We start from the raw sequence: 26974 nt of genomic DNA, 5'->3' as shown, positions 1-26974 counted from the left end.
TTACAATTTATTAAATTAAAATAATATATAAATAAAACCAGTTAAATCCCCCCCCCCCCCTTTACTTCTTCCGAGCATTGTACACTTTGTAGTTGGCTGCTTTAGGTTATATTCCAATTTAGAGAAGCCATTAGGCTGCCTCTTGCCCTTTAACATTTGGGACCACATCCAGCATCATGTGACATGTGTGTTCCATTTGGGAGCTGTCCATCACCTTCAAAATAAACATTCTAACGGCGGTTTGAGTAACGGATGAAGCTTTATCTGAAGCTGCAGCCGTTACACGGATCGCATGATCATTTTATCAAACAAAGTGGTTAGTTTCCCCCCCCTGCTGAAGAGGAATACCCCATGATGTTGACACGAGCACGATCACGTCAGTTGTCCAGACAGGGTCCTCATGGATACAATCTAAGGTATTTCTCTATATAAACACATTTGAAAAAACAAAAGCACATCTTACATTTTAATTTCATATTATTAAAAAGTGACTAAAGCATCACATGTATTCCAAGACTATATATTTGTTATGTCTCTCTAAAACAAAAAAAAACAAAAAAAGTGACTAAAGTTTTTACACATTTAAAGGCAGCTGTAATGAGCTTTCCTTACCTTTCCATGAGCTATTCCTTGGTAGACACATGAAGAATGTTATTTATATATGATACAACCCGCACCTCTACCAGCTTATAGCTTTCTTGTATCTTCTTTAGTTACTAAACTACATCTGAATCTTTTCAGAGCAAAGACTACATAAATAGCCCCAGTAATTAGACTAAAGCCCAATTAAACGATCACAAACCCAGCTCAGGTGTAATGGCATTTTGGGGCGTATCACACACCTGCATCCAGGCCAGCAAATGTATGTTTCATTGTTATCCTGTGAAAAACAGCCGGCGAGACTGCATGTCTACTTATAAAACAGGCAAGGCATCCCTGCTATTCTGTTATTCTCCAGCTGTAATATGTTTATTTACTGCTGGGAAAATAATGATACATTTAATGTTACTAATTCTGTCTCTATCGATTTGAAGTCATCTGTTATGATTTAATTAAAGTCATTTATACGCACTATGCCATGCAGGTGCACTGCACCTTTCAATAAATAGGGTGTTAATTGGTATATTGAAGGTGCTTAAAAGAGATTATTTATACCACTTGAGTTTGGACAGTAGGTGTTTTCCCTAAAATAGTAACACATCTGCTTTTCATGTCTAAGGTAAGGAAATAACTTTGTAATTGGTAAATAACTAAATGATTTAAGTTAGTACAGAACCTCTGGTATATGTAGTTGTTCTGTATGGATTTATGCAGCGTGTTACATACACAATAATCTATCCCAAATAAGACACGTGTGCCTGGTATGTGTGTGTGGGTGTATGATGCGATACAACTGATCCTGGTTACTGTAGAGGTTTTTAGTTACTCATTATAACAGGCGCTTGACACTGGCTCAGCACCATCACTGTGTTCTGTAACCGCAGGCATGTCCGCGTATAATATGTATTACTACTGTGAAGCGCTATGTACATTAATGGCGCTATATAAATAATCATCCTCGGGTGGGATGTGCTGGGGCTGCAATGTGACATTTTCCTATGGGGTTTTTACATTGTATTAACCTGTTCGCTGCCTGTGACGCAAAAGAGGTTTAACAAAGGACCGAAACTTCGACTGTTTTACTCATTTTGGATGGAATAAATGTACTTTTTAAAAAAAATTATTATTTATATAGCGAGTGCTGCAGATGTTTTCTTTACCTGTGTGTATAATGTAGTGTCTGATGGGACAATTAATAAATACTTTGTGGATAAAATGTATCCTGTGCTGGTAACTTGGCGAGAGAGATCATTGTCATTTGGAAGAGTGGCTTATTTTTTGGGGGGGGTAGGATAGGCGTTGAGCTGCATCATGTGTATGCCGTTTATCCGTCTCCATGGCAACCGCGGAACTCCTCCCCAGGTCTTGGGTCGATCCGTGACTCGGCGCTCCACGCGCTCGGCGCTCCGTTATGCCGCCTGGGCCCCGGCGCGCGCTGTATTTCCTGCGCTCGGACAGGAAGCGCTGAGGGGAGGAAAAACAAACCCAGGTTTTGGGCGGGAAACCGGGCGTCGGAAACATGCCCTTCTGACCCCAGGCATGACTCGACGACCTCAGAGGGGACCGCTGTTGCCCAGCCCCTCTCCCGACTCCTCCCTCTCAGCCCGGAACCCCGGTGACAGGTGAGGGGGTGACAGGTGAGGGGGGGTGACCCAGGCAGACTGCTCGTCTCTTTATTATTCCTATATGGGGTGTGAGGGGGGTGCTGCCACCCGCCCTGAGCACCGCGTGTGTCCTATCCCTGCCCGTAAGCATTCTGGGATTTGTAGTTCCGCTGCTCTTATGGAACAGACCAGGGATTTGTGTTTTTCTGGGAGCAAATTGTTTAAAAAGAAGGAAGACTCCGTGATTATGTCATCCGGTTTATAACAGGAACACAAGCCTATAAATAGCAGGGTGCCAAGGGGATGGATGGTAATATGTAGCTGTAGGTCTAAATGCATTAAGCGCCCTTGAATGAGGGTACGTGGCGTTACCAAAAAACGGATAGGACGTCTCTTTTTGACGCCTTATTCACAAAGGTTAAAATATGCCAAGGTAACCGTCGTAATTGGCGTAGGGTTAACGTCACTTTATTTGAAGAAGAGAGTTAAATCCTGAAACCGGAGGGCCAACTCCCAGTCCTGTAGGGCCACCAACGGGTCAGGTTTTCAGGATATCGCTGCGTCAGTACAGGTGACTCGGTCAACGACTGAGGGATATACTGAAAACCTGACCTGTTGGTGGCCCTAGAGGACACTGACTTTTATCACGCTAAGTGCCTCGGTGACACAGCACAATGACACAGGAGCCTGGATCAAATCCCTTTGGCTCTTCCTCTGCATACGTTCAGCGCTTTTTATTAAATACATTACCCTAATCTCCTAATCACTCTCCTATTTTAGTGTTTGCAAGGGAGTAACGGCGTTGAGTGGATTATGGATGAATATTATTTAGGTTGTCGTGAGCTCGATTGCATATCATGTAGAATAACGCCCATTCTAAATAAAGCCTCGCTCTTTATTGGAGTGAAACATATATTGTAACGACATGTTTTGTGAATACATCAACAATGACTATTTCTAACGCTTATCCTGAACGAAGCCTCCGATTAAAAATAAAAATAAATAAAACCGGTGTTGCAAAGGGCAAGGAGATCTTTTAAAGCAACTAAAAACTATTTTAAAAATGGCGATCAGCACGGCTTGCTACTTTAACTAATCATCGTATCTCAATCCAAGAAAATCGTCAAAATCTACACATGGTGCTGAACCAGAGTAACTATCTCGTGAGGTTCATCATTTGGGGGACTACTTGGTTTCAAATATGTTAAAAGTTAATTTAAAAAAGATAGTAAAATGCCATTGCTGCTTTAAGATTCTCATGGAAAACCTAGATAAATGCACGTTATTAAATATTTGCCGCCATTCTGACCCATGGGGAATATACATTGATGGATGTTTGACCTATTCTCTTGTGGTTTTGTTTGAAAAGCAAGAAAAGTCTTCTGTGCAATAATAACATTACTTTAACTTGCAAGAGTGCAAGCCTTTTCAACACCGGTTTACCATATTTGAACATTGTGGATAGTTGCGCTAATTTACACCATTTAGATTAGGAGTGGCCAACTGCAGTCCGCAGGGGCCACGAAACAGGTCTTTTTTTTTAAGGATATCCCTGCTACAGCTTGTGGCTCAGTCACCTGCGCTGAAGCAGGGATAGCCTTAAAACCTGACTTTGGCTATTGAGGACTGGAGTTGGCGACTCCTGATCTAGATGGTGGGTGTTTTCCTAAAGTGGGCCTTAGGCTGCGGCCATAGTGCACGTGACCGCGTGCGCGGTTGAACAAATTAAGTGCAGCAGTCCGGCCACACTGCGCGTGATAAGTCACGTGAGCCGTCTGAACCAATGAGGACGATCCAGCCTGGTGACGTTACGGCCACGCCACTCCGTCGCACTCGTTAACGGAGGACACCGAATGCTCAGGCGCGCGCCTACCTGAACTCTGTTGCGCACGTGCGTGCGCACTATGTCCGCAGCCTTCAAAGCCGGACAGTGGACAACTCCCTTCTTTGGAGATTTGTGGGTACGTCACAACTTGCTGATTGTGGAATGTTTCTGTATCCACAGTTACTACTGTGAAGCGCTATGTACACTAATGGCGCTATATAAATAAAGACATACAACCTTGCACTGCAACCTATGTTTTCAAGATACCAAGTCCACGGATTCCTCCTGTTTGGTATAAGCGTGGGTAAGAAAGGAGCGGAAATGGACACTTTAATAAAGAACTACAAAAGCTTTGTGGGCTGGGAAATGTGGCAATTATACTTATTGTGGGATGCTGCCTTTTTTTCAGATTTGCTGATATTTTTCAGATTTAATATCCAATTACGTTCATGTCAATCAGTTAACTTCCCATATATGTTCGGTACTTTGCACTTCTATTAAATAGAGTTGAGTCTCATGCAAAAATTTTTTAATAAGACTTGGTGTGTTTTGTACAAAAGCTCCTGGGGGTATTGGCTGTGTTTGCTATGTGTTTATTTTGGGTCACCTTGCTAGCATAGCTGTTGACTGCAACACCTGAGAACATCTGACAAGTGTTTCTGAAAAATGACTTATCAAATGTATGCAAAGTTGAATCTTGCAATCGTGGGAAAGGAACCTAGGTTCTGAGATTGTTCTGTAGTACCGCACCTAATTTTTTTTGAAGTAGTAGTAAGAACCAAGTTACTATAATAGTGGATTGAATGCAAACAGAAGCCCCCCTTCCCTCTATTTAATATAAAGTGGAAAGCTTTCTACTTTAAAAAAAAAAAGTACATGGTGCTTTCCGTGTGATCCCGCTGGATCCGCCGCTATTCTCACTTTGCAGAATAAGGGTATTTGTGTGGAACAATTGAATACTGTTTATCTAATAAGTAACATACTGTAGACAGAGGTTGAGACACGCACTCAATATCAATGGTAATAGAGGTGGGGTACATAGCGGCCGGTGCGCTGGTCCTGGGGAGCTCCTGTAGTCCCAAATGTTCCAGTACAAAGAAGAAGCAGGCACACGGTCTTACTCAAAAGGAGGTTTAATATGCCATAAAGTCCAACGTTTCGACAGTCAAATACTGCCTTTCTCAAGGTGAAGCCTTCACCTTGAGAAAGCCAGTATTTGACTGCCGAAACGTTGGACTTTATGGCATATTAAACCTCCTTTTGAGTAAGACCATGTGCCTGCTTCTTCTTCTTTATCTAATAAGTAACAAATTGAGACCATGTTTGTTGTAGTCTTGCACCCAAAGTTATTAGACTAGAACATCCTGGGAACTCCTGTTGCTTTAGCTTTGCAGCGGAGAATGCGAGCTGCAGACATTTCCTGAAAGGGCGCCATTTTTAACATGTAAACTTTTGACTAGATATTGTTACATCTAAGGTATGGAAATAACCATTTCTTTATAGAACAGGAAATTGCCATGGAAAATGTCACTCCCATCCATCACGTCCCCAAACTATTTGTATTTCTTTCAGAGACCGGTCAATTACAGATTTCTTTAAACCAACTCAAAAACCAGGTATGTTAATACTTGAAGCCTAAATGAAATTTGACGTTTGCAGATGGTGAAAAACAGGCACTTTGTCTTACATTTTGGATCTGTGTGGCTTTTTCTCCTCTAGACAGAGGTGCCTTTGACGCCTCTCCAACAGGAAATATCGGAAATGAGTCTGCTAAACTTCTGTCTTCAGGAGTTGAATCTCGCGGTATTAAGAAAGCCTGTCCAGCTAAACCACGAAGGAGGAAGATACCTGTGCGGTCACCAAGCAGAAGTCCAATCATGGAGGCGTTTCTTCGAAGAGCAAGGGAAGAACGCAATGACCTTGTAAGCACCCATGAGAAAAGCTGTGCAAAATGTCACATGAGCCTTATTTCGCCAAAGGTAGTGATCCAAAAACTATTTTTACCTTCCAATTCGTTATCCTTTGATGTAGTGGGCAAAGAAGGGACTAGGAAGCTGAAATGTGGACTAAATGGTAATGTAACCAAGTCTGTTTGTAGCGAGGGACATACTACAGAACCTGTACTTTCAGGAAAGAGCCATTCAAATTCCAGCTCTTACTCTTTGGTGCCAGATACAGGAGCATCTAAAATGAATGACCAGTGTATTGGTTATGTGAGCAGAACGCCCATGCACCAGCTAATCAAACGCTCACCTCGAATATTGATTACCCCACTAGCTTCCAAGTTTCAGGCAGCGCTTGAAATAAATCGGAAAGAAAATGTGCCGAAGAAAGAGAAGATGCGACGTAATCAGCAGACATTTAGTCCTGGAAGGACAGGCTCAGGGTCAGATGAGGTTAAAAACCAGGTATGACATGTTTGACCGTTAGAGTAGTTTACAAGTGGCTGTGGAATATTTTTACATTCGTGATGTATTTTTTTTTTTTTTGTGGCATTTGTCATTCAGTCTGTTTTGTTTTTATGTATTAATTTTTTTGCTTTAACAGAGTTGACAATTTTCTTCTCTGTGGGATTAATATTTACACTTTTAAGTGTGTGTGTGTGTGTGTGTGCCTGCAACTCATTATGATGTCATGTGCCAGATATATAGCCTACCAGGTACAACACTCAGTGGCTGGCTTGCTACATAGGAGAGGAGGGAGTGTAGAGTGCAAAGAAAGGGGAGGGGAGAGTGCAAAGAGGAGCAGGGCATGAAGGAGAGGAGTCAGTGAGAGACTGCAAGGATGGCAGGTGAGACAGCAAGGAAGGGAGAGGAGACAGACAGCAAGGAGAGATGGATGGGATGAGTAGGAGAGGAGGGAGCATAGAGAGGAGCAGACACAGTAAGACAGGGAGTGCAACGAGGAGCAGGACTTGATGGAGAGAGTGGGGAATAGGGGACAAGAGACAGCAAGGCATTACTGGGAAGGGTGAAAACAAGCATAATATGTCATTAATAACCTTTAAGATTGACTTATATTAGGCTGGGTATAGCTGTTAATAAATATATATCGTCCTTTACACACTAGTATAATGGCGCACAACCGCAACATTAATTGAAAACCAACGAGTTAGTAATTTGTCAGTCTGAAAATTATGTGGAGTTAATGGGATGGTTTACAGTGTAGAAATTGACACTTGGTGGTTTGTTATTGTTTTCACCTCACTAGTTAAAACAAAAAAATCAATTGCATTTTAGATTTTGATGCAATACATTTTTCAAAACAGTTCGTATCCAGACTTGTTGCATATTATCCATGTTTTTCACAAAGTAGGTTTTTTTCCCCTCTTGTTCCATGTGTGTATGCATGTATGTATATACTCCTACATATAACATAGTCAAAATTATTAATATATATTTCTATAGGTGAACAGAACAATTTTAAGTAATAGATCAAGTTCTTCACTTTTGGAGCCCGATTCAGGTAAACACTGGCTGCAGTATTTTCATGTAATGCTTCCATTAATAATAATTTAAAAAATGGTCTCTTGGGTTATTAAATGCAGTGTCTCTTGTTCAGATCATCCATATGTAATGGGTCACACCTGCTGGTCTAGATTGCAGGTTCTAGAATGGAAAGAGAAATGTAATTTTATGAAAGCCAAGTCTATCTATGATCCTTTGTTCTGCAATAAGATATTAGGAGAAACCTGAATCATAACTGGAAATAAGTGTTTTTTATTTTCTGTGCAGGTACAAAGCTCTTGTGTCCATGTAAAATACAGACCTCCCTTCCTTGTGACTGGACTATTTTCATCTTGCTGATGAATGCATTTAGACAAAGAAAAAAATATTTGGTTAAAAAGTGTTTTAAAAACGGGTTGTCATTTTTCCTTCATAAAGAGAAGCTGAAACTTTGCAGGATTTCACTTCTTTTGCTTTTATTTTTTGTTGGCAAGACCTGTTGAAGGAAAATCCGTTATTTCCTTCCCCTGGCTTCAGAACCAAAAGGAACCTATTCTCTGCAGAGAAAACTGAAGCCTCGTGACTGGACACAATCTGCACCGTTTGCAGCAGACTTCCCCGGAGAAGTTTTCACGCCCTGCCACTGTTATCTTCGATTTTTGATGAACTTTTTCAGGTCTGGTAGACGAACGAAATGAAACGTAACGCAAGCCAGGTTTCAAATCCTTTGTCTCAATTTATTACTCATAGGGTAATGACTTTTATACAGAAAAAAGAAGATATTAGTTAGAGGCGTAACATAGGCGTATCCTAGGTGTGTCTTGGGCGTAGCTTTGATTAGAGGCGTGATTTAGGGGCAGGACATATTAGTGGCGTGACTTTTGGGACGTGTCTTTTACAATACAAGCAATTGTCTGAATACATAGCTTACTAGCTGAGAGACCCGGCGTTGCCCGGGATGTGAAGTGTGAATAAGTATGTGTAAATGTTGTATTGTAAAATTTAATGTTGGGATCACACAGCGCTGTTGTCTCGGGGGGGGGGGGTGGGTTAATGTTGGGATCACACAGCGCTGTTGCCTCGGGGGGGGGGGGTTAATGTTGGGATCACAGAGCGCAGTAGCCTCGGGGGGGGGGGGGGGTTGATGTTTGGATCACAGAGCGCAGTAGCCTCGGGGGGGGATTGGGGGGGGGTTAATGTTGGTTCTGTGTGGTGTGATCTCCGGAGGAGCTGCGGCCACGTGCGGTGTCCGTTGGTGATGTGAGGATCACACAGCGCTGCTGCCTCGGGGGGGGGGGGGGGGGGGGGTTAATGTTGGTTCTGTGTGGTGTGATCTCCGGAGGAGCTGCGGTCCCGGGGGGGGGGGGGGTGGTGCGGTGTCCGTTGGAGAGGTGAGGATGAGACAGTGCGGTGAGGTGAAGGGGAGGTGTGTTGGCAGTGTGGGCCGTAAAAGGCGGTGTGAGCGTGCGGTGTGTGTGGTGTTGTGTGAGGGTGTGGAATGTTGCAGTGCTGAAAGCAATAAGACTGGTACCTGATTGTGCAGTTCTGTCGTGGTAGCAGGCGGTCTGGGTTTTCTGGGTTGAGAGCAGTGAGGGTTAGGTGGAAATCTCAGGGTTAGGTGGAAATCTCTCAGAGCAGTGAGGGTTAGGTGGAAATCTCAGGGTTAGGTGGAAATCTCTCAGAGCAGTCAGGGTTAGGTGGAAATCTCAGGGTTAGGTGCAAATCTCTCAGAGCAGTGAGGGTTAGGTGCAAATCTCTCAGAGCAGTGAGGGTTAGGTGCTGGCAAGCGTTCCCAAAGCTCAGTGAGTGAGTGGTGGGAGAGTGTGTCAGTGGTGTAGGTCAGTGAGGGGTGGGACAGTGTGGCAGTGGTGTTGGCTGCAGACCAATGAGAGTTGTGCGGGGGCGGACCGCAGACCAATGAGAGGTGTGCGGGGGCGAGCATGGCCTGAGGCGGAGTGACAGGCCAAAGGTGCAATCAGATTGTCAGTAGGGACATAGGAAGATGCAGACAGGCATACAGTGCTTTCACTAATATATAATAAGATTCATTGTCTGTTATCAATAGAGACCTTGAGTCTTTAGCAACTAGATTACACTATTTTGCTTCTTGCAGAGAACCATTCTATTATATTCTAACTAAAACATCAGGAAATTGACAACACAAAAGTATCTTAGCAATATCCTTAGCAGGAAGAAAAGAAATGTAATTTAGCAGAAACTGAGTGCATTTAGGAATTATATTTCAGCAAAAGGCTGACTACAGAATCTTAACTAGTTATGACCATACAAAATGGAAGCTTAACATGAGTGCAGATTCTGGCTTGACATATTGGTCCTAACAATCCCCTCCTTTTTGTTCTCTAAAAGAACAAATACCCTTACTAGGTACACTTCTCTATGACTATGGCCTTATGGAGACCAATAGTATCATAGACTCTGTTCATGGCCACATATGAATTATTAGTTGCATACATGGCATGAGATGAAATTGAAGGTTTCCTTGAGACAAATGAAAGCATTGCACACTTAGCACAGTGAAAAATAACAAAAATTGCTGCGATTATACTAATCACTACAATAAAACCATAGAGAATTTTCATACCCAATTCTCCGATCCAACTAGTGAGTCCTGAAATCCAATTTAAGCTAAGGCCTGAGGATTCTTTACGCATCCTAGCCTGAATTCCCTGTAGCTTATCCATATCTTTATGAATAGCGCCAGACTCATCTTCAATATAGGCACAGCACTTCTGTCCTACAAGTTTACAAACACCTCCTTGTGAGGCTAGCAGATAATCAAGTGCCATTCTATTCTGTAATAATACTGTTCGTATCTGCTCTTGTTCATTAGTCAGACGGATAATAGCATCACTTGTCTGATTAAGAGCATCATCAATATTTACCATCAGCTCACTTAATTTAGAATAGAGATACTAGGTATAAAAACCCCAGCTGCAATGCGGGTTGAACTAATGGTCCTGGTCAGATCTTTTCGATTTCTCAGCTTCCCTTAGGGTAACGTGTCAGATACATAGAAAGTGGGAAGAATGAAACCCAGATAACAAAGGGCAGTGTGATTGCAGGGTACAATCTTAGTGGCCCACATGCCACACAACCAGGAGAGATATATATATCATTAAATATTTCTATAGATTAGGAAATGGCTTACATCTCAATATGTCACATAATCTAAGGGTCAGCTATTTGTGAGAATTGGTGGGGGCTAATTTCTGCTAAGAGCGACTGCACAAACATTCTTCTTGCACACATCTTTCATACTGCATTTTCTCAGAATGGCAAAACGGACCAAGATGGCTGCTATGGTCAAAATGGCTGACTTGTGATCCTTTCCTTGTGGTTGACTCACGTCCCTTTGTGACCTCCCACCTTCCTCATATCCAGTCTTCTCAGTACCCCCATATCCTTAAGAGACAGTCTATTTAAAGAACAGAACAGTTAACCGTTTCATAGTCCTGATGGACCAAGATGTCCAAGTTGTGCATAACTTCATTCCTTTCTTTTCCGGCCATTATATCAGCCCAGTTGATTTCTTCTTCGGTCTCTTCTTCTGGGGGACTGGCGACATCATCACCGCAGAGAGGCATAGCGTCGGTGGGGGTTGCAACGCACTTCTGGATCAGAGTTTTGCTGTACTTAATACATAGAGAGCAATGAGTAGGACAAACACACACATACAAAAACATTCGCTAGCTTTGCTCAAAGCAAATCAATCCAACCACCAAGTCCCCATGGTCCCTAAATCCTGGATAAATACACAACATTGCGCTTTAACTAGGGCGCATACATGCCCCTCCTTTTGAGGCTAAAATATAGTCTAGAGCTATTTTATTCTGCGGAGCCATTAATTTAAACTAAACCTATTCTTGGTTAAGTGAGTAAATGTCTGTGGCTGTATGATTTAGGATATCCCTGTAAACCTGTAACCCAACTCCTACATTTGGGAATAAATTCCCTGAAACTTATTCTTCCCATAGACTACTTTTTAGCACTTGTGTATTGGGTGCATCTCTTCTGTTTCTAACTCTACCTGTGAGCAATTAACATAACCGTGTGTTTGACTGATAAAACATTCTCCCACCGGGATATCATTCTTCAGGGAGATTCTATTAACCTATAAATCCAAACAAAATAAACAAAGTTAAACAAATAATACCTTATACTATTTTGTCATCCTTATGGGACGCCACTTACACAAACTTAATGGAGCATACATTGTAACTGAAAAATAATAAAAACCTGTAAAAATAAAAAGTTCAAAGTTCGTGTGTTGAGGCCTGGACATTTTTGCCTATAACCTTTCTCCCTTGATGATTAGTGGTCAGAGAGTATTGTGTCCATCAAAACACTTATTTGCAGGTGCTATGTCTTTGTCTTTATTAGCTGTTTGTGCTTAGACTGGAACTATTTTGACGTGCGTGATGTTTATCCATGATGATAAGAAATTTTTACTGCAATGCTGGTGATGAGTAGTATTTAAATGGCCTTTTCATCTGGGATGAAGAGCGTGCTTGCGTAGAAAATGCTTGACCATTAACCCGTCTCGCGTAGGTGCACTTTCAGCTTTAACCTGTGCCTAGAAAGACTGAAAAATATATATTAGTTGCATGCAATACTTATTAATTGTTTTATTACCAATAACATGGTCCTTAATTCGTTACTTTGAACTACTGATGGTCATAACTCATCCCATAAGTGTCTCATAGGGAGAGAATTTATACCTAGAAATAAATTCTTGTGTTAATATGATTACTACTATTATTAGCATCCACATATTAAACAGAGATATTCCCTATTAACGCTCCTCAAATTTTAAACTAAGCAACCAATGTAGACTTGACTTTGCTACAATCCAAGTTCCTAAAACTTGGTACCCCAGCCTGTGCCAAACCAATTGCTTCCATAATCAACTCTATCCTGTCAGCAGGCCATATCCCTAAGACCTGGAAAACTGCTAGAGTTGTCCCAATCTTCAAAAATGGGGACAAAAACACTGTCTCAAACTACAAATCAATCTCTCTTCTCCCAATACACACTTACTCTCATTCATACCTAACTGCCATCTGCCATTTTCTCTGATGCAAATGGTGTAACCTTTTAGTCATTTAATACTAACTAACCTTAAAACTCGCCCCACAAGTCAAGCATCCCAACTCGTGGCTATTGTCCCACACCCACAGTCACTCCTGGCTTTCACCTCAAACACTCCACTGTAACTATTCTGCTAAAAATGTGAAATGCCTTGTATATAATATATATACCCTGTTCACTTATGCAATTATATATCCCCTGTCCTTTAACTCTATTTCTAGGACATACCCAAAAACAAATAAATGGTTACAAAATTATAAATTTGGCAGATATGATATATCCCTCAACATAGGGACGGCTTGCTACCTGCTTTGCTGTGACATCTGCAAAGGTATTATTATTATTTACCAGGGGCCTGTCAGCCCTGTTAGTATGGCAGCAACTTTTTATTACTGCAAGAGCCCTTGGAGTTAACATTGCTATAATAAATTCTGAACCTGCTGTGCATTGTGTATTATTTACAACATATCAAGTTCATATCAAATCCCTCTATAGGGATTTCAGAGAGACCTTCAATAACCTATGTATGTATCTCCCCTCTTTTGTTCATATATTATCTATACAATTATGTGAACAAAAATACAAAAAATAGTTATGAAAACAGGTTGCTTGATATGTAGCAAAATTAAACTGGTAAATAGATTTGTATGTGTAGTGACTATAAAACTATTTACTCTTGTGTTAAAAGAAAAAGCCTGCAGTAGGTCTCCTTAACAACTGTGGCATTTACAATATAAGAAAAAATCCTGAACAAAAGATTTCCTTATAAAATAGACAAATAATTTTGAACTCTTTGCAAAGTGCTGAGCACACGGCCAGCATTAACTTTAAAAGACACTCTGACTTTAAAAAGAAAAAAAAAATAATTCTGACACCAAAAACTGAAGGAAAATCCGTTATTTCCTTCCCCTGGCTTCAGAACCAAAAGGAACCTATTCTCTGCAGAGAAAACTGAAGCCTCGTGACTGGACACAATCTGCACCATTTGCAGCAGACTTCCCCGGAGAAGTTTTCACGCCCTGCCACTGTTATCTTCGATTTTTGATGAACTTTTTCAGGCCTGGTAGACGAACGAAATGAAACGTAACGCAAGCCAGGTTTCAAATCCTTTGTCTCAATTTATTACTCATAGGGTAATGACTTTTATACAGAAAAAAGAAGATATTGGTTAGAGGCGTAACATAGGCGTATCCTAGGTGTGTCTTGGGCGTAGCTTTGATTAGAGGCGTGATTTAGGGGCAGGACATATTAGTGGCGTGACTTTTGGGACGTGTCTTTTACAATACAAGCAATTGTCTGAATACATAGCTTATTCATAGTCTGTTATCAAAAGAGACCTTGAGTCTTTAGCAACTATATTACACTATTTTGCTTCTTGCAGAGAACCATTCTATTATATTCTAACTAAAACATCAGGAAATTGACAACACAAAAGTATCTTAGCAATATCCTTAGCAGGAAGAAAAGAAATGTAATTTAGCAGAAACTGAGTGCATTTAGGAATTATATTTCAGCAAAAGGCTGACTACAGAATCTTAACTAGTTATGACCATACAAAATGGAAGCTTAACATGAGTGCAGATTCTGGCCTGACATATTGGTCCTAACACCTGTCTTTTTCACTTAGCTTGTTTTTGGTTCTCTGGTGTTGATAGTACACAAATAAGATGTCACATTGGGGGAGGGGGGGCGTAATTAATAGTCCTGGGTAATATGAAAAATGTTTTTATGTTCAAGAAAAGTTAAGGAAAACAAATGCAAGTGAGTTAAAGCTGATTATATTTTAAGTGAACTTGTCACACTGACATTGTTTTGCAACAATGCCCTTTTAGATGTGTGGACCTCTGCTGCATGATGTAACTGAAAGTGCCCTGACCTGTTTAGTGTTACTATAAATATCCTAAGCTGCATGCAATAATAATGTTTATTTTCTGATTGTTTTTATTTGCCGCCTTTGTTCTTTTTCCAGAGTCTGATATCCGCAGAGACCACAGTTCAGTTCAGAAACGCAAATTATTTTCACCAACTTGTATGAATACTCAGATACCTACAGATGGCAGATGCCGTCTTAGCTTCAGAAAAAGGAGGAGAGATTTGAATCCCCGTACCTGCAAGTCTGGTGGACAACAAAATAATGGCAGGTCAGAGGATCTTGGTGAACAGCTAAAAGTTCCACATTGTGCCTTACCGCTTGATAAAGGAAAAAGTTCACCAATGGAGAAGCCCTTGTTTGTAAATAGCACTTCAAACTCTGCATATGAGAATGAAGAAAACTGTTTTTCATTTATTAATGATTCACATTGTGCATTAGATGAAAGTGACCAGACACACAAGGGACTGTTGGAGGAATCGGCCTCCTGTCTTCCTGCCGGTAGTATAAACCAGAATTCTGTCTTGGGCACAAACTCTGCGCTTTTAAACCGCCTGGACTCTTCTCCTGATGTGTCTCCAGACACACTCCCCACAGTTGCATCTTCTGAATCTGAACTGTCATCTGATAGCTCCAGCTCCTTCACAGATCACAGGAGAAAACAACACGTAAATGGTCAAAGTAAACGAAGATATAGTTTTGATAGCGATCAGAGTATTGATGCAATTTTAAGCAGTGACGATGAGGAAATATTGAAGCCACTGGACGAAATTATGCATATGGCGTCAAAGTCACCTGCTGCTACACCAGAGAAATCCTGCCGGAAGTTGCGGTCTTCTCAACTTTCTTTATCACAATCTCCTGTAAAGAAAAGTACAGTAAGTGTGGGGGCAAATGGGAAAATCATATTTGTGATAATAAATTTAAGTAGCTTTGGCCCAATGACTGAATTGGGCTTCATTAACCCTCCGTTAAAATCCATATAAGTCCTTGGGTAGCATTCTTCCCAAGTTACATAGATATTTGATGGTAAAGTCTTGAAGTGACTCTCCCCAGTATAAGAGGTCTACTTGATAAAGAGGATCAGTTTGTGCTCACAGGTCCTTATTCACTATGCTATGGAGTAGCCATCCACTTGGTTTGCAATGGTTCAAGGCACATTAAAATGAATGGAGTTTTGATGTTCCAGATTAAAGGAAACACTGCTTCCATAGTAGATTGAGTAAGTCTCGTATCATTGGAACCTCCAGCAGATTAACTAGGGATATATAGTGGGGACGGGAAAAGGGATTTAGATCTCTGCTGATGTGGGATTTTTATCAGTAACACATTGAGGTAGCAGGAGACCTCTACCTTTTTATTCTTTGCGCTCCTTAAGAGTGTTCTGTAATATAGCGATTTGTATAGTATCCTTGCATATGTGGGCCCTAATATACATTTTTATTAACCTTTGGTGGACCTTTTTCTTCCATTTACATGATCGAACGGTCACTGCGATAATGTAATCTCCCACAATCGCAGCTCTCTGGAGGGGCAGTTGCACTTTGCCGCTGCTACCTCTCTACACACACACACACACTGGGAACCGCTTTCTTTTCAGCTCTAGAGACCACCCTGGCTGGAGAGATATTTACTGGTAAACTTTGCTTCCTGAGTTTGTGCTGGGTTTTAAATCTCCGATTGCACGGGCCAATAGGAAGCCGCAACGTCCGCTTTTGTGACTTTTTCTCTTGGGAGAAAGTCTTATGGGAGACTTGATCAGCCATTTTGTTTCCCCTGGAGGGAACCGCAACATTGGTACCTTCACCAGTAAGTATCTCGGGAATTGGGAGGCTCCAGGGACCACAGGGTTCCCATCTCTTGTATATAAAAAGAAAGAATCACTGGGAGTGCTGTTTTATATTTGTATTGTGGTGTCTATCAATGTCTTCTGGCTGCAAAACTGGGCCAAAAACAGGTCAGGATTTATACCTTTTAACAAAAGGAATCCTATTAAAAGCGATGAGATTTCCTTAGGTAATTATTGTGCAGCTGTTCAGCCCCAGTTTTGTTACAGGCAGACCTTGATATGCTGCTATGGCTGGCAAACACTAACGGTCCACACGCACACACGCACACATACATTCCTTAAAGATGGACATGGTGGCACCATATTGGCTTGTACATTTTATCAAACTACACAATGTGACATTTAACCCTTTCAGCCTTACCTTAAATTCCTTTGTACCAGTTATAAGCGGTTTTTCTTCTTCTTCTTGTTTTTCTTCACAAGTTTGAAGTCCCAAATCCTGCCACGTATGTTAACAATTTGGAGCAACTCTTAAAAGAAAAGAAGGACTGCCAAAGGTTAGCATCACTGATATAATCGGCCCTTTTCTAACATATGGACCGACGGCTAATAAATAAACTTGTATGTATGTCTGACTTTCTCCTTTTAGTGACTGAACTTTTCTGATTGCATAACTGTCTTGTCATATGACTATGTAGCCTATTCAACACACCTTGCAAAACTCTTGTCCCAGTGCCTGCATGGAATAATACAATAATGATACTTTTGATGTGCGAAGGAGATAATATGCCTTTATGTTCTGTTCAATGAATAGCCTTGTTTTAACGACCTTGTCTTTGCTCCGTGTCACAGATTAGATGAGATGGAAAAGAAGCTGCAAGAGGAAATTCAACGAGGAATGGGAATGATCTGCTCCGAGGCTGAGGAGAGCGCTGATGATGAGGGAGAGCTTTTAGAGGAGCACAAGTAAATCATTTCTTTCTGCTTATAGGTGCAGCCTCAATAGGCAGAACGCTTTGCATTTGCAGAATGGGGTTTTACTGCTATCATTTGTTTCAGAATTTGGTATGTTTAGCACCTGGGCAATTAATAGGCTCTAAATCAGTGTTTCCCAACTCCAGTTCTCAGGGAACCCCAACAGGTCAGGTCTTAAGGATATCCCTGCTTCAGCACAGGTGGCTCAGTCAAAATGACTGAGCTGCTGATTGACCCACCTGTGCTGGAGCAATGATATCCTTAAGACCTGACCTGTTGGGGTTCCCTGAGGACTTGAGTTGGGAAACACTGCTCTAAAGCATGGGTAACCAACTGCAGTCCTCAAGGACAACCAACAGGTCTGGGTTTATGGATATCCCTGCTTCAGCACAGGTGACCAATGACTGAGCCACCTGTGCTGAAGCAGGGATATCCTGAAAACCTGACCTGTTAGCTCTTGAAGACTGGAGTTGGCTACCCCTGATCTGTACGAAGAGGGGATCTAGAAAATGAACTTGATGCAGCAAAATATTGTGTCAAGTTTTCAGTCACTCTGTGGTGATATGTTGTTAACTTTGTTTGTAGGGCCTTTTTACAGAGATTTTCCGTGGTCGCGAATGCCATACCAGATCTGAACCCCGGTCAAGAAATATTTGATTTGGCTCACTCGGGAGTTCTGTTCAACCACCATACACTTGATTTGAAGAATTTTGGATTCACTGCTGAAATTGAAGAAGAGAGGATTATCTTAAGGTGAGATGTGCGCTACATGTTGATTGCGTATTGGTCAGATTTGGTCCTCTGGACTAAAACATGTACCATTCTGTAATGGTTAACGTACATCAAAACAGCGGCATATAGCAGTGAGGAGCTCAGAATCCAGCATGAGAATGCTGTCATTCTATTAAACAAAGCTGTATACAGGCACTCTCCATATAAACAAAGCAGAGGAATAAACCTCAAAGCCCGACGCTACTAACCAGGGAGACAGCGTGTATCACGCATAGGCTAATTTTAACCCTCGATATACCGGAGACAAACCATGAGCATGTGAACTCTGTCGCTATAATAAGGTAATCCTTAGATCACATAGTTAGAGAACTAACTAGAAGCGATGGACTCTTAGTCCCCCTAAGGGAACCGACAGACCCTCGCAAAACCAGATGCCCTTAGTGATAAATCCACAGCAGACAGTCAATGGACGGTGTACTCACAATCCAATCCAGGTAAGTTGAAGTCTCCGGTATAGGCTGTGTGCATCCACGGGTAACAGGAACAGATGAACAGGGGAAAAACTAGGAGCACAGCAATGAAAAAAGAGAACTGGAGGCCAAAATGAAAAAATAACAAAAAATTTATTGGTGCATGAACTATTTAAAAGAGAAACCTCTAACGCGTTTCTCGCATGGTGCGCTTTATCAAAGCTCTTTGATTGCTGTGCTCCTAGTTTTTCCCCTGTTCAACTCTCCATATAAACCCAATTTTAATCAATCATATCAATGTTGAAGGGCCTTCTAATATGCTGACGGGGAGCAAAACTATAATATAATGAATAAAGTTAGGCTTTTTGTATGTAACACTGTAGTTACCTTTGTTTTAATGTTTTCATTGAGATTGTGAGCACTAATAAGGCTTAACGCTAAGTCCATACAGCCGTCGCCTGCGGGGAGGTGTGCGCATCTGGGACCTCACCCGCGTGAAGCGGGTGCATTTTTTGGACATGCTAGATGCGCCTTCGGGGCACGTGTCAGTGACATCACGGAGCTGGTTAGCCCTCATTGGGTGAACCGCTCACGTGATCTGCCCGTCACGCTGAGAAATCAGTTTCAACTGATTCCTCGTGCAACGCACGCCTCCTCCTGCTGTCGCTTGCCTGGTCTATGGGCCTTATGGCAATGTGATTGCACCGCGCATGGTCTGCGGCAGCATGGACTCAGCCTGAGACTCCACAAGTAGATGAAATGAAGCTTATATTTTCTTCTATGCAGCTGTGAAAAAACGCATCAGCTCATGTTGGCAACGGGGGGATTCCTAAGTCTTGTATATCGATTAAGAAAATGCCCTGTGGCTGTATTGGAATGGCTGTTTCAGGTAAGCAACAAAATACGGTCTTCTTATTAGACACCTTCTAGTAGTCCAATATAAAGGTTGGATGCCATTCTATCCCCAAGAAGGTACAAATGAGCCCTTATACGTGTGTCGACAGGGGGACAACATTATTTTTCAGTATGTTAAAGCACTCTCAAAAATTAGAGGGAAAGGTGTGTTTGTCACCATTTCTCTCTAGCTAGAAGCTCATTAGTAGATGCACTACGGGACTATTAAAACATAACATTTATTAGGTATCAAATTAAAATAAGGTCTACATGCATGAAAGTCATAATATATATTATGTGTAATTAAAATAGAGTGGGTGTGGGGTGGGAGTGGTCGGGTAGAGCTGAAGGTGTATTGCTTAGTAAATATTGACCTTCAGGTGAAAAGGTAAGTGTGCAATATTAACACCTAATGACACCTATCCTAAATAGGGCAATTGTACCTCATGATTGCCTCTGACGGTGTTGCTAAAGTGTCCGATGCTGGTACAGGTATGAAGTGCAGTCACTAGCACAGCATACTGATCAAACCAACCTATGATTGCTTCACGTGGAGCCAACCTATTGATACTTAAACTGGTAAATTCAAATATAAGATTATGGCAGACCCAGATGGAATAACAGATCGATAGTAAAACTCATAGACCACAAGACAATATAGGGTTATAGCTCTATCTCACTGTAGTGTGTACACGGAGGGCTCGACACAATCATAGGTTGGTGGTATGTGGATTGAGCCTGTGCAAGACAACAGCTCTGCACACTATGTTGTAGTAAATCAATGTATAACCACATAATAAATTGAACACTAACAAATAACATTAAAGGTGGAATTCCCTGTGTGCTGTAAAGATAACTGTGTTGTTGTGTTAAAGCACTGTGCAGCAGTAACCTGGGTGGGGAGCCAAGCCGCGATTGTATTGTCTACATAACTAGCGAGCAATTCAACAAACCTATACTGTACATCGCTTCATCTTTCAACAGATGATGACCGTTCAACCCGGCTATATTGTTTCAGTTCAAATTTTGCAAAGCCTGATTGACATTACACTTGACAACTGTAAGTATCGGCACAGTTGCAATATGTTTCTTATATTTTTCTTAGCTTTTTTTTTTAATAGTAAGAGGCTGCATACGTTGCCATAAAGCAGCAGTCTGTACTGACCGCCATTGTTTTTCTTGCTGTAATAGATTTTATCCCTCTCCTCCCCCCTATTGCAAACCGGGTTTTCTTTATTTTTTTAAATCTGATGCTCTGTTAAGCGTAAAAAAATGCTGTATGGTGCTCTAGGACACTGATCAAAACAATGACAAGTCCATAAATGTATTCTTCGCTGTATTTTTATGGTTTGATCCATTAAATATTTTTATGGGACACACACTCTCGCAGTTTGTTCTTCTTTTTCTGTGCCCAGTTGTGCTCCAACCTTCCTATACTGCCTTGCTGATGCTCTGTTAAGGAAATATAAGCGTTTGAAATGTTAACGCGTCTGGGAGGTTAATATGGAGCTCAGTCCAGCTTCTGATGTTACCATGGTAACGGCTGGAGACACAGAAAATGATCTCTATCATCTCCCAACATTAAACCAAACTCATCGTATAGGTTTCTGGGTAGGGGATTCTTGTTTTGAATTTTTAATATTTGGCGCGTAACTTTTTCTGCACATCACTAAACCTCTTTGCTGTACAACTATATCAAACGTTTCCTGTAAAAGTGCTAAAGTAGTCGTATTAATTGCAGGACCTTAGCCGCCTTCTTCTTTGTTAAAAGCAGCAGAGTTGGCACAATTATGGACTCCCACAAGATCATACTAGGCACTCAATTGAACTTATGACCTTGTGCGTAATGTCAATATAACTAGTGTGCCAACTGCCAAGCAACAATGAATACAGATGTAAACTAATTAAAATGTAAATCTGTTATGTTCCCGCCCTCCCCCTCTTGTAAAAAAATATGTGGAAGATTTCTAAATGACCCTAAATGATATGCTTGTGTTATTCACTCCACTGAGTCCTTTTGAATGCTGATGAGACTTGCTTCATGCTTCTAAAGACTTGCATTGTTTGTCTCAATAGTTACCACTCGTGAAACTCACGGCACACCATGGATTCCATCATTGCTGGATGTAGCTACCGTGTTTATGAACATGGGGGTGAATTTCCAAACATTATTTCCTCTCCAGCATCTGCAGCCTGGATTCAGACACAATGACATTGTGTAAGACTCTTAATTTAAATGTATCTGTTAAATGATCCGTTTCTGAATTTGGTAACCTACAGTATATCATTCTTTGCTGCTAATTATTCTGTCAATCTGTATTACAACATATGCCATTTACCAGTTGACGTTTGGTTATTTCAGCATTTAAGGGCAAATAACTGCTCTTATTAGTCTTGTGAAACGGCACTATTTAGAGCCTGGCAGATGGCACTGCTGCTTTGAAATACACAGTCGGCCTGATGAGTATTTTATTTGTTTTAGATCTCCAATGCAGGTATGCTTTGGGCAGGAGGAACCCCGAAATGTCCACTCAGGACAAGTGTTTACTAAGATAGCAGAAACTCGCATTACTAGTGTGATCAAGGTGAGATGCTTGTGTAAAACTTGATTTATCTGTAACATTTAGATTTTGAAATAGATATGAATATTTATTTTATTCTCCAGTGAAATGTTGCCTTTTTTGCTTCGATGAAACTGCTTTTCACAGTTCGGTTTAACTGACCTAAATTTGCAAAGCTTCTAAATGGCTTTATAAAATTATCACTAACGAGAAAATACCATTACTGAGGGATTTCTCCATTATGTTCTGCCTGTTGGGACAGCATCTCCACGTTTTTAGATTTCTTAACCCGTTCTTGCACTCCTAGCCGAACTCTAGGGGACAATAGGCCATAATAAATAAGAGGTGTTGGCCCTAATACCCCTCATGGCCCCTTCACTAGAATGGGCTGTAAGAAGTCTTCTTGACCTGAATGGGCTGTCCCATATAGTTAGTAAATAGCTTACTAATAGCCTAGTAAATATGGCCCGTTGTCCCTTTATGGTGGCGTGTGAGGTTTTACAAGGCATCAAGATTGTCCAGTATTGACCCCTAAAACATTTACTTAACAGCTCTTTAGTGTATTGATCAACAAATCATGTTGTATTTCGAGTATTGAAACCTAAACTACTTTTGATGTGAAACTTCTTTGCTGGCACCTTCAAAAATCTCGTTCATGGTAACGAAAGTGTGTAATGGAAGTGACATCTTCCTCCCTGCGCATGCGGCCGTCGCAGAGTGCGCAGACACGTCTGACGTCGCGCGCAGGAGCACGGCCGACATTAAAAGGTGTAGATCCCCCTACTGTACTGCTTCCTCCCCATTTGTTGTTACATGGGTGGAAAGCTGAGGTGCCCTGACTCCCACTTGTGTAAAGTGAGTGTGCGAGGGGGGAGGGGAGTGCTTCTTTAAATAAATGGGGAGTTCCCGTGGGACTGCATTATATACAGGGACCTCAGTGACATCCCTTCACCACACACACCTCCAGTGACGCACACCTTCACCACATTGCCGAGCACGCACGTTCTAAGTGAAACTTTTTTGTGTTTTGTCACGGAAATTGTATTTTGGTTTTGATGTTTTTGATTGAAAGAGACTTTTGAGAGTATAATTACATTTTCAGTGACACAACAGAAAGAAGTTTCACTTACAACCACTACAACCGCGCGTGCTCATCCCACACCTTTTTTAATTATTCATGCTAATGAGCCCATCTCTCTGTGTTTCTTGCCAAGTTTAAAGCTTTCTCCACATCCCTTTTTGCAATAATTTTAGTTGGAAGTTTTGGGGTGGGGCACAAGGATATGAGGTCATGAGGATAATAGCACTTGTTTTGAATTATGAGCCTTTTTTGTTTTATTTCTGTGTTTGGTCTAAAGTTTTTAGGCATGTGTACAACTCTGTGCACAGAGAGTTACAGTGACCAGGAAATCGTGCTGCTCTCAATTTTACTATTCAAAATACATTTGGACAATCAGCTGAGGCAGATACCTCCGGTGGACTTGTACTCTCTTTTGACAAACCTGTTTACAAACATCCGAGACTGGGAGACGAAGGTAAACTACAACCATAAGTTTTGTAATAGCCGTGGGATCTGAACTGAAGCGCATTACTAACATGGTTTTGTTTATCCCCCGGTAAGATGCCGGAGCTGTGCTTGGCGATTGGTGAACTTGCCACTCATCATCATGATCTACTGAAGCTCGTGCAGCTTGTTCCTACGTCCCATTCTCGTGGAAGGTAATTTAAAATGCAATATTTTATAAAGCCTTCGTTATGATTCGCTATGGTTCACAAAACTCTGATTTAGAGGTATCTGGCATTTGCCATTTATTTCAATTATATCACCCCCTCCCGCATAAGGTTTTGCACAGTAAAGAGTACTTTATTAGGTTGCGATTTTAAACTTCTTCCTTCCTTCCTCCCTACCTCCCCCTTCAAACCAAGAGAGGGTTGGGGTTCCTTACAATACATTTGATCTCAGACGCGCTATTAGAGAGGGTTGGGGTTTCTGCAGAATTTCACAACTAGGGTTCCTTAACCAAGAAAAGGTTGAAAAACCACTGCTGTAGCATATAGCCAGCCTAAGGCTGGGGCCATGGTACCGCAGACCGTGCGGAGGCGTGCGAACGCTGAGCAATCAGACTGCCTTAAGGCAGTGTTCGCGTCCATGCGGCGGGAGGGGGCGCATGTTGCGCAAGAAATCAGTTCAAACGCGACAGGCCGGTCACGTGAGCGGTTCGCTCAATGAGGACGAACCAGCTCCGTGACGCCCCTAGGAACGTCCCCCCACGGCTCGTCCACCATGGCCAGGGAAAGCACCCGCTTACCTCACAGCCTCCGCGCCGATGAAGACACCATGGCCCCAGCCTAAAACTCTTTTAGATCTGGAGGTGGATAAAGATTCTAGTTTAATATGCTCTAGAGCATTTTTGGGAATGCATTGGATTTTTTTCTCTCATAACTGAATATAAAATACTGCACTAATATCTGCTCTGGCCATTAAATGATCTTCAAGTTGCACACAATGGCTGAAAGATTGTTGATTGATTTTGTATTTTTTCCTTTTTGTGGAATTTATTAATATGTCATAAATAACCTTGTGTTTAATGTGACTTTCTTTTTCAGACAATTAAGAAGACACCTTAGCTTGGTTATCATTTCAAAACTCATGGATGAAACGTGTACATCTATACCTCTCGACTACGACTTGCAGGTAGAACTATGACTATTACAGTAAAGTGAAGAAATGAAAATATAGCTTTTTCTTATGAAGTTCCCAGACCATATTTTATAGGGTCTTTGAGATCCCATCTGCAGGTATATGCTGAATCCCAATAATCCAATGGCTAAACCTTTCCTGAAACATTTCTTTGTTAGATGACATTCCTGTGTCGGTGTTTGGCGCAGATGAAGCCATCTGCTTTGGTAAAGAAAATGGAAAAGGGATTAAGTTTTGAAAAGGACTCCACAACCCACCAAGAACTGGAGCAAGAGGTAAACTCACATAGGAGTTATGTGTGAAATGTCGCTGGCTGGGGTTCTTTTTTAAATGGTTTCCCATCTGCAAAAAAGGACAAGATTTGTAAAGTAAAATTGGGACTGTTTTCTTCTTTGTTCAATCTGGTGCTATTTCTTGTCCCTTTTAGTAGCCGTTAGTCACTTGCAGAATCCTCCTCCTCCCTCCCAAAACAACCCTATTCGTGAAGCTGTGTCTGGAGGCGATATTGAAATATATTTTTACTTCTTATACCCAGGCATACTATCTGACCTACAGTCTTTTGAATTTGGTGAATGAAGCTAGCTGTTCTGATGCAAGTCCATATGTCCAAAGAGTAAGCATTACATCTATGACCTTCTTACTAGTCTTTGTGTTGCACATTTTTATCAACACTCTATGTGCACAAATACTGTAGTAACTTGGTAAGACTACTACTTGCTCTGTTTTGTGCAGTTTTAAAACCATTTTGCACGGAATGGGTCTGCAAAGAAATAAATTGTTGCAGGAACCCATGCAGTGAAGGGCCTAAATTCTGTGGAACCAAGAGCACTCCTCAGGGGAAGTGACTCTCTAATCATGTGTTAGGAGTCACAGGACTGCTGAGTCTACTTGTCTCTTTTGAAATGAGATTTATAATGTCATTTTGGAACAGAACATTTTACTGGCTATACAACACAACCCTTGCCTTGGCCAATAAAATGGGCTAGATTATCTGTAATTATCATTGCCGACCTTAATATCTCTTTTAAAGATGCCATAATATGCTGGCATCCCATTAGTGGTATTAGCATTTAGATAATGTGAGTATTATTTATGTAATGTTACTCCTTATTGTACTGCAAGAGCTATGCTAGGTGCACCTCTGATGGAAGGGGCAGACTTAGTGGACCTAAAAGAACTATTGCGTGATTATTGGTGACTGTAATTTAGAAAGATTTAAGTGTGTGTGTGTGTGTGTGTATCTATCTACACTCTCATCATCTTTCTTCCAAATACAGTAACTTTAATCCATTAATAGCGTTTTGTTCTTTTTCCCCATCACAGAAATATTTAAAACAGCTCTGTGTTGCACTAGAAAAACATGTGAAGTGCGACATTCGTGAAACTGCGAGGTTGTTATATAGAACGAAGGTAGGAGAGCGCCCGTGCCTGCGATTTACGTAACATACAGCAGTAAAGGAACAAATAGCACTCTGAATGCGTGTCACATTTATAATAGTGGGCACAATTTCTTGAATATTTTGTGGTAAAATATATAAAAACATTTTTGAAAGTACAGTACTCTTCTATGACGTGTGTGTGTGTGTGTGTGTGTGTGTGTGTGTGTGTGTGTGTATTACTGCCCATGACAACATCTATGCTTGTGTTTTTTTGTTTTTAGGTGAAAGATTTACTTGCTAGGATTTATGCAAAATGGCAAGAATTACTACATTTCTCTCAACCTAATCAGGTACAGTAGATTAATATCTTTAATAGAGTAGTGTACACAGACCTGCATTTCGTTTAGTGTTTGTTATTGGAAATGAAGTTTAATTTACTTGGTAGGCAAAATACCTCCCACTTTCCTTCGGGAAATATGGTCTGTAAAATCACATTTGAATTATGCTGTCTCTTGGCGCTTGCAAAGTATTCAAATAAAAAATTTACCTTCATTGACTCTCACAGGTTAGGCTAAGAGTATATTTGCGCATCAATACAAACTACTAAATAGCTGGTTAAATAATGTTAATTTCATATTTCATTCTTTTATTAGCACTTTTTTTTCTTCTTCTGGGGAATTGTATTAAAATAACAATTTCCAATGTCTCTTTAGGGAAAGCTTTACGATTACTGGGAGCCAGTCGGCGAAAATCAAAATCCCGCAGCTGACGACGAATGCATAACCAGTGCTCTTCCAAACGATGAGCCATGTGACATGGAAATATAATTATACCCAAGTGGTGATGTCATAAACCAGGAAACTAGACCAAGAGAATGTTGGGCCATTGGCCTTTAGCTGACACTTGACCAACCAATAGCAGCACAGAAGTTTCATATTTATATAGTGTCGAGGAATGCATTGCTAATTCTGTAAATGTATTGCATTTACTTTTTATATTAAATTTTTGTCTTGCCTTGT

The 26974-nt window shown here is 41.2% G+C and overlaps 1 protein-coding gene across 5 annotated transcripts; it reads left to right on the top strand.

The window, feature by feature from the left end:
- Positions 1-226: 226 nt before the first annotated feature.
- Positions 227-26974, top strand: LOC142501907 (SMC5-SMC6 complex localization factor protein 2-like). Of its 5 annotated transcripts, XM_075612486.1 has the most exons (21): positions 1994-2222; positions 4210-4333; positions 5602-5645; positions 5749-6437; positions 7437-7494; positions 14554-15332; positions 16727-16800; positions 17096-17209; positions 17804-17971; positions 19207-19309; positions 20299-20374; positions 21391-21532; positions 21797-21899; positions 23234-23410; positions 23497-23594; positions 24483-24570; positions 24735-24851; positions 25112-25189; positions 25900-25986; positions 26237-26305; positions 26669-26974. In XM_075612486.1, exons 4-21 carry the CDS (start codon positions 5907-5909, stop codon positions 26780-26782), a joined length of 2976 nt encoding a protein of 991 aa, XP_075468601.1. In that variant the 5' UTR covers positions 1994-2222; positions 4210-4333; positions 5602-5645; positions 5749-5906; the 3' UTR covers positions 26783-26974. The 5 variants fall into 5 exon arrangements, with proteins under 5 accessions (XP_075468598.1, XP_075468597.1, XP_075468601.1 ...); XM_075612483.1 differs by lacking the exons at positions 1994-2222; positions 4210-4333 and adding an exon at positions 227-416; XM_075612482.1 differs by lacking the exon at positions 4210-4333 and having other exon boundaries at positions 1993-2222.

Source organism: Ascaphus truei, chromosome 8 (genome assembly GCF_040206685.1).
Source record: "Ascaphus truei isolate aAscTru1 chromosome 8, aAscTru1.hap1, whole genome shotgun sequence".
In the NCBI taxonomy this organism is placed as follows: Eukaryota; Metazoa; Chordata; class Amphibia; order Anura; family Ascaphidae; genus Ascaphus; species Ascaphus truei.
This window is presented reverse-complemented; position numbering and strand designations above follow the sequence as displayed.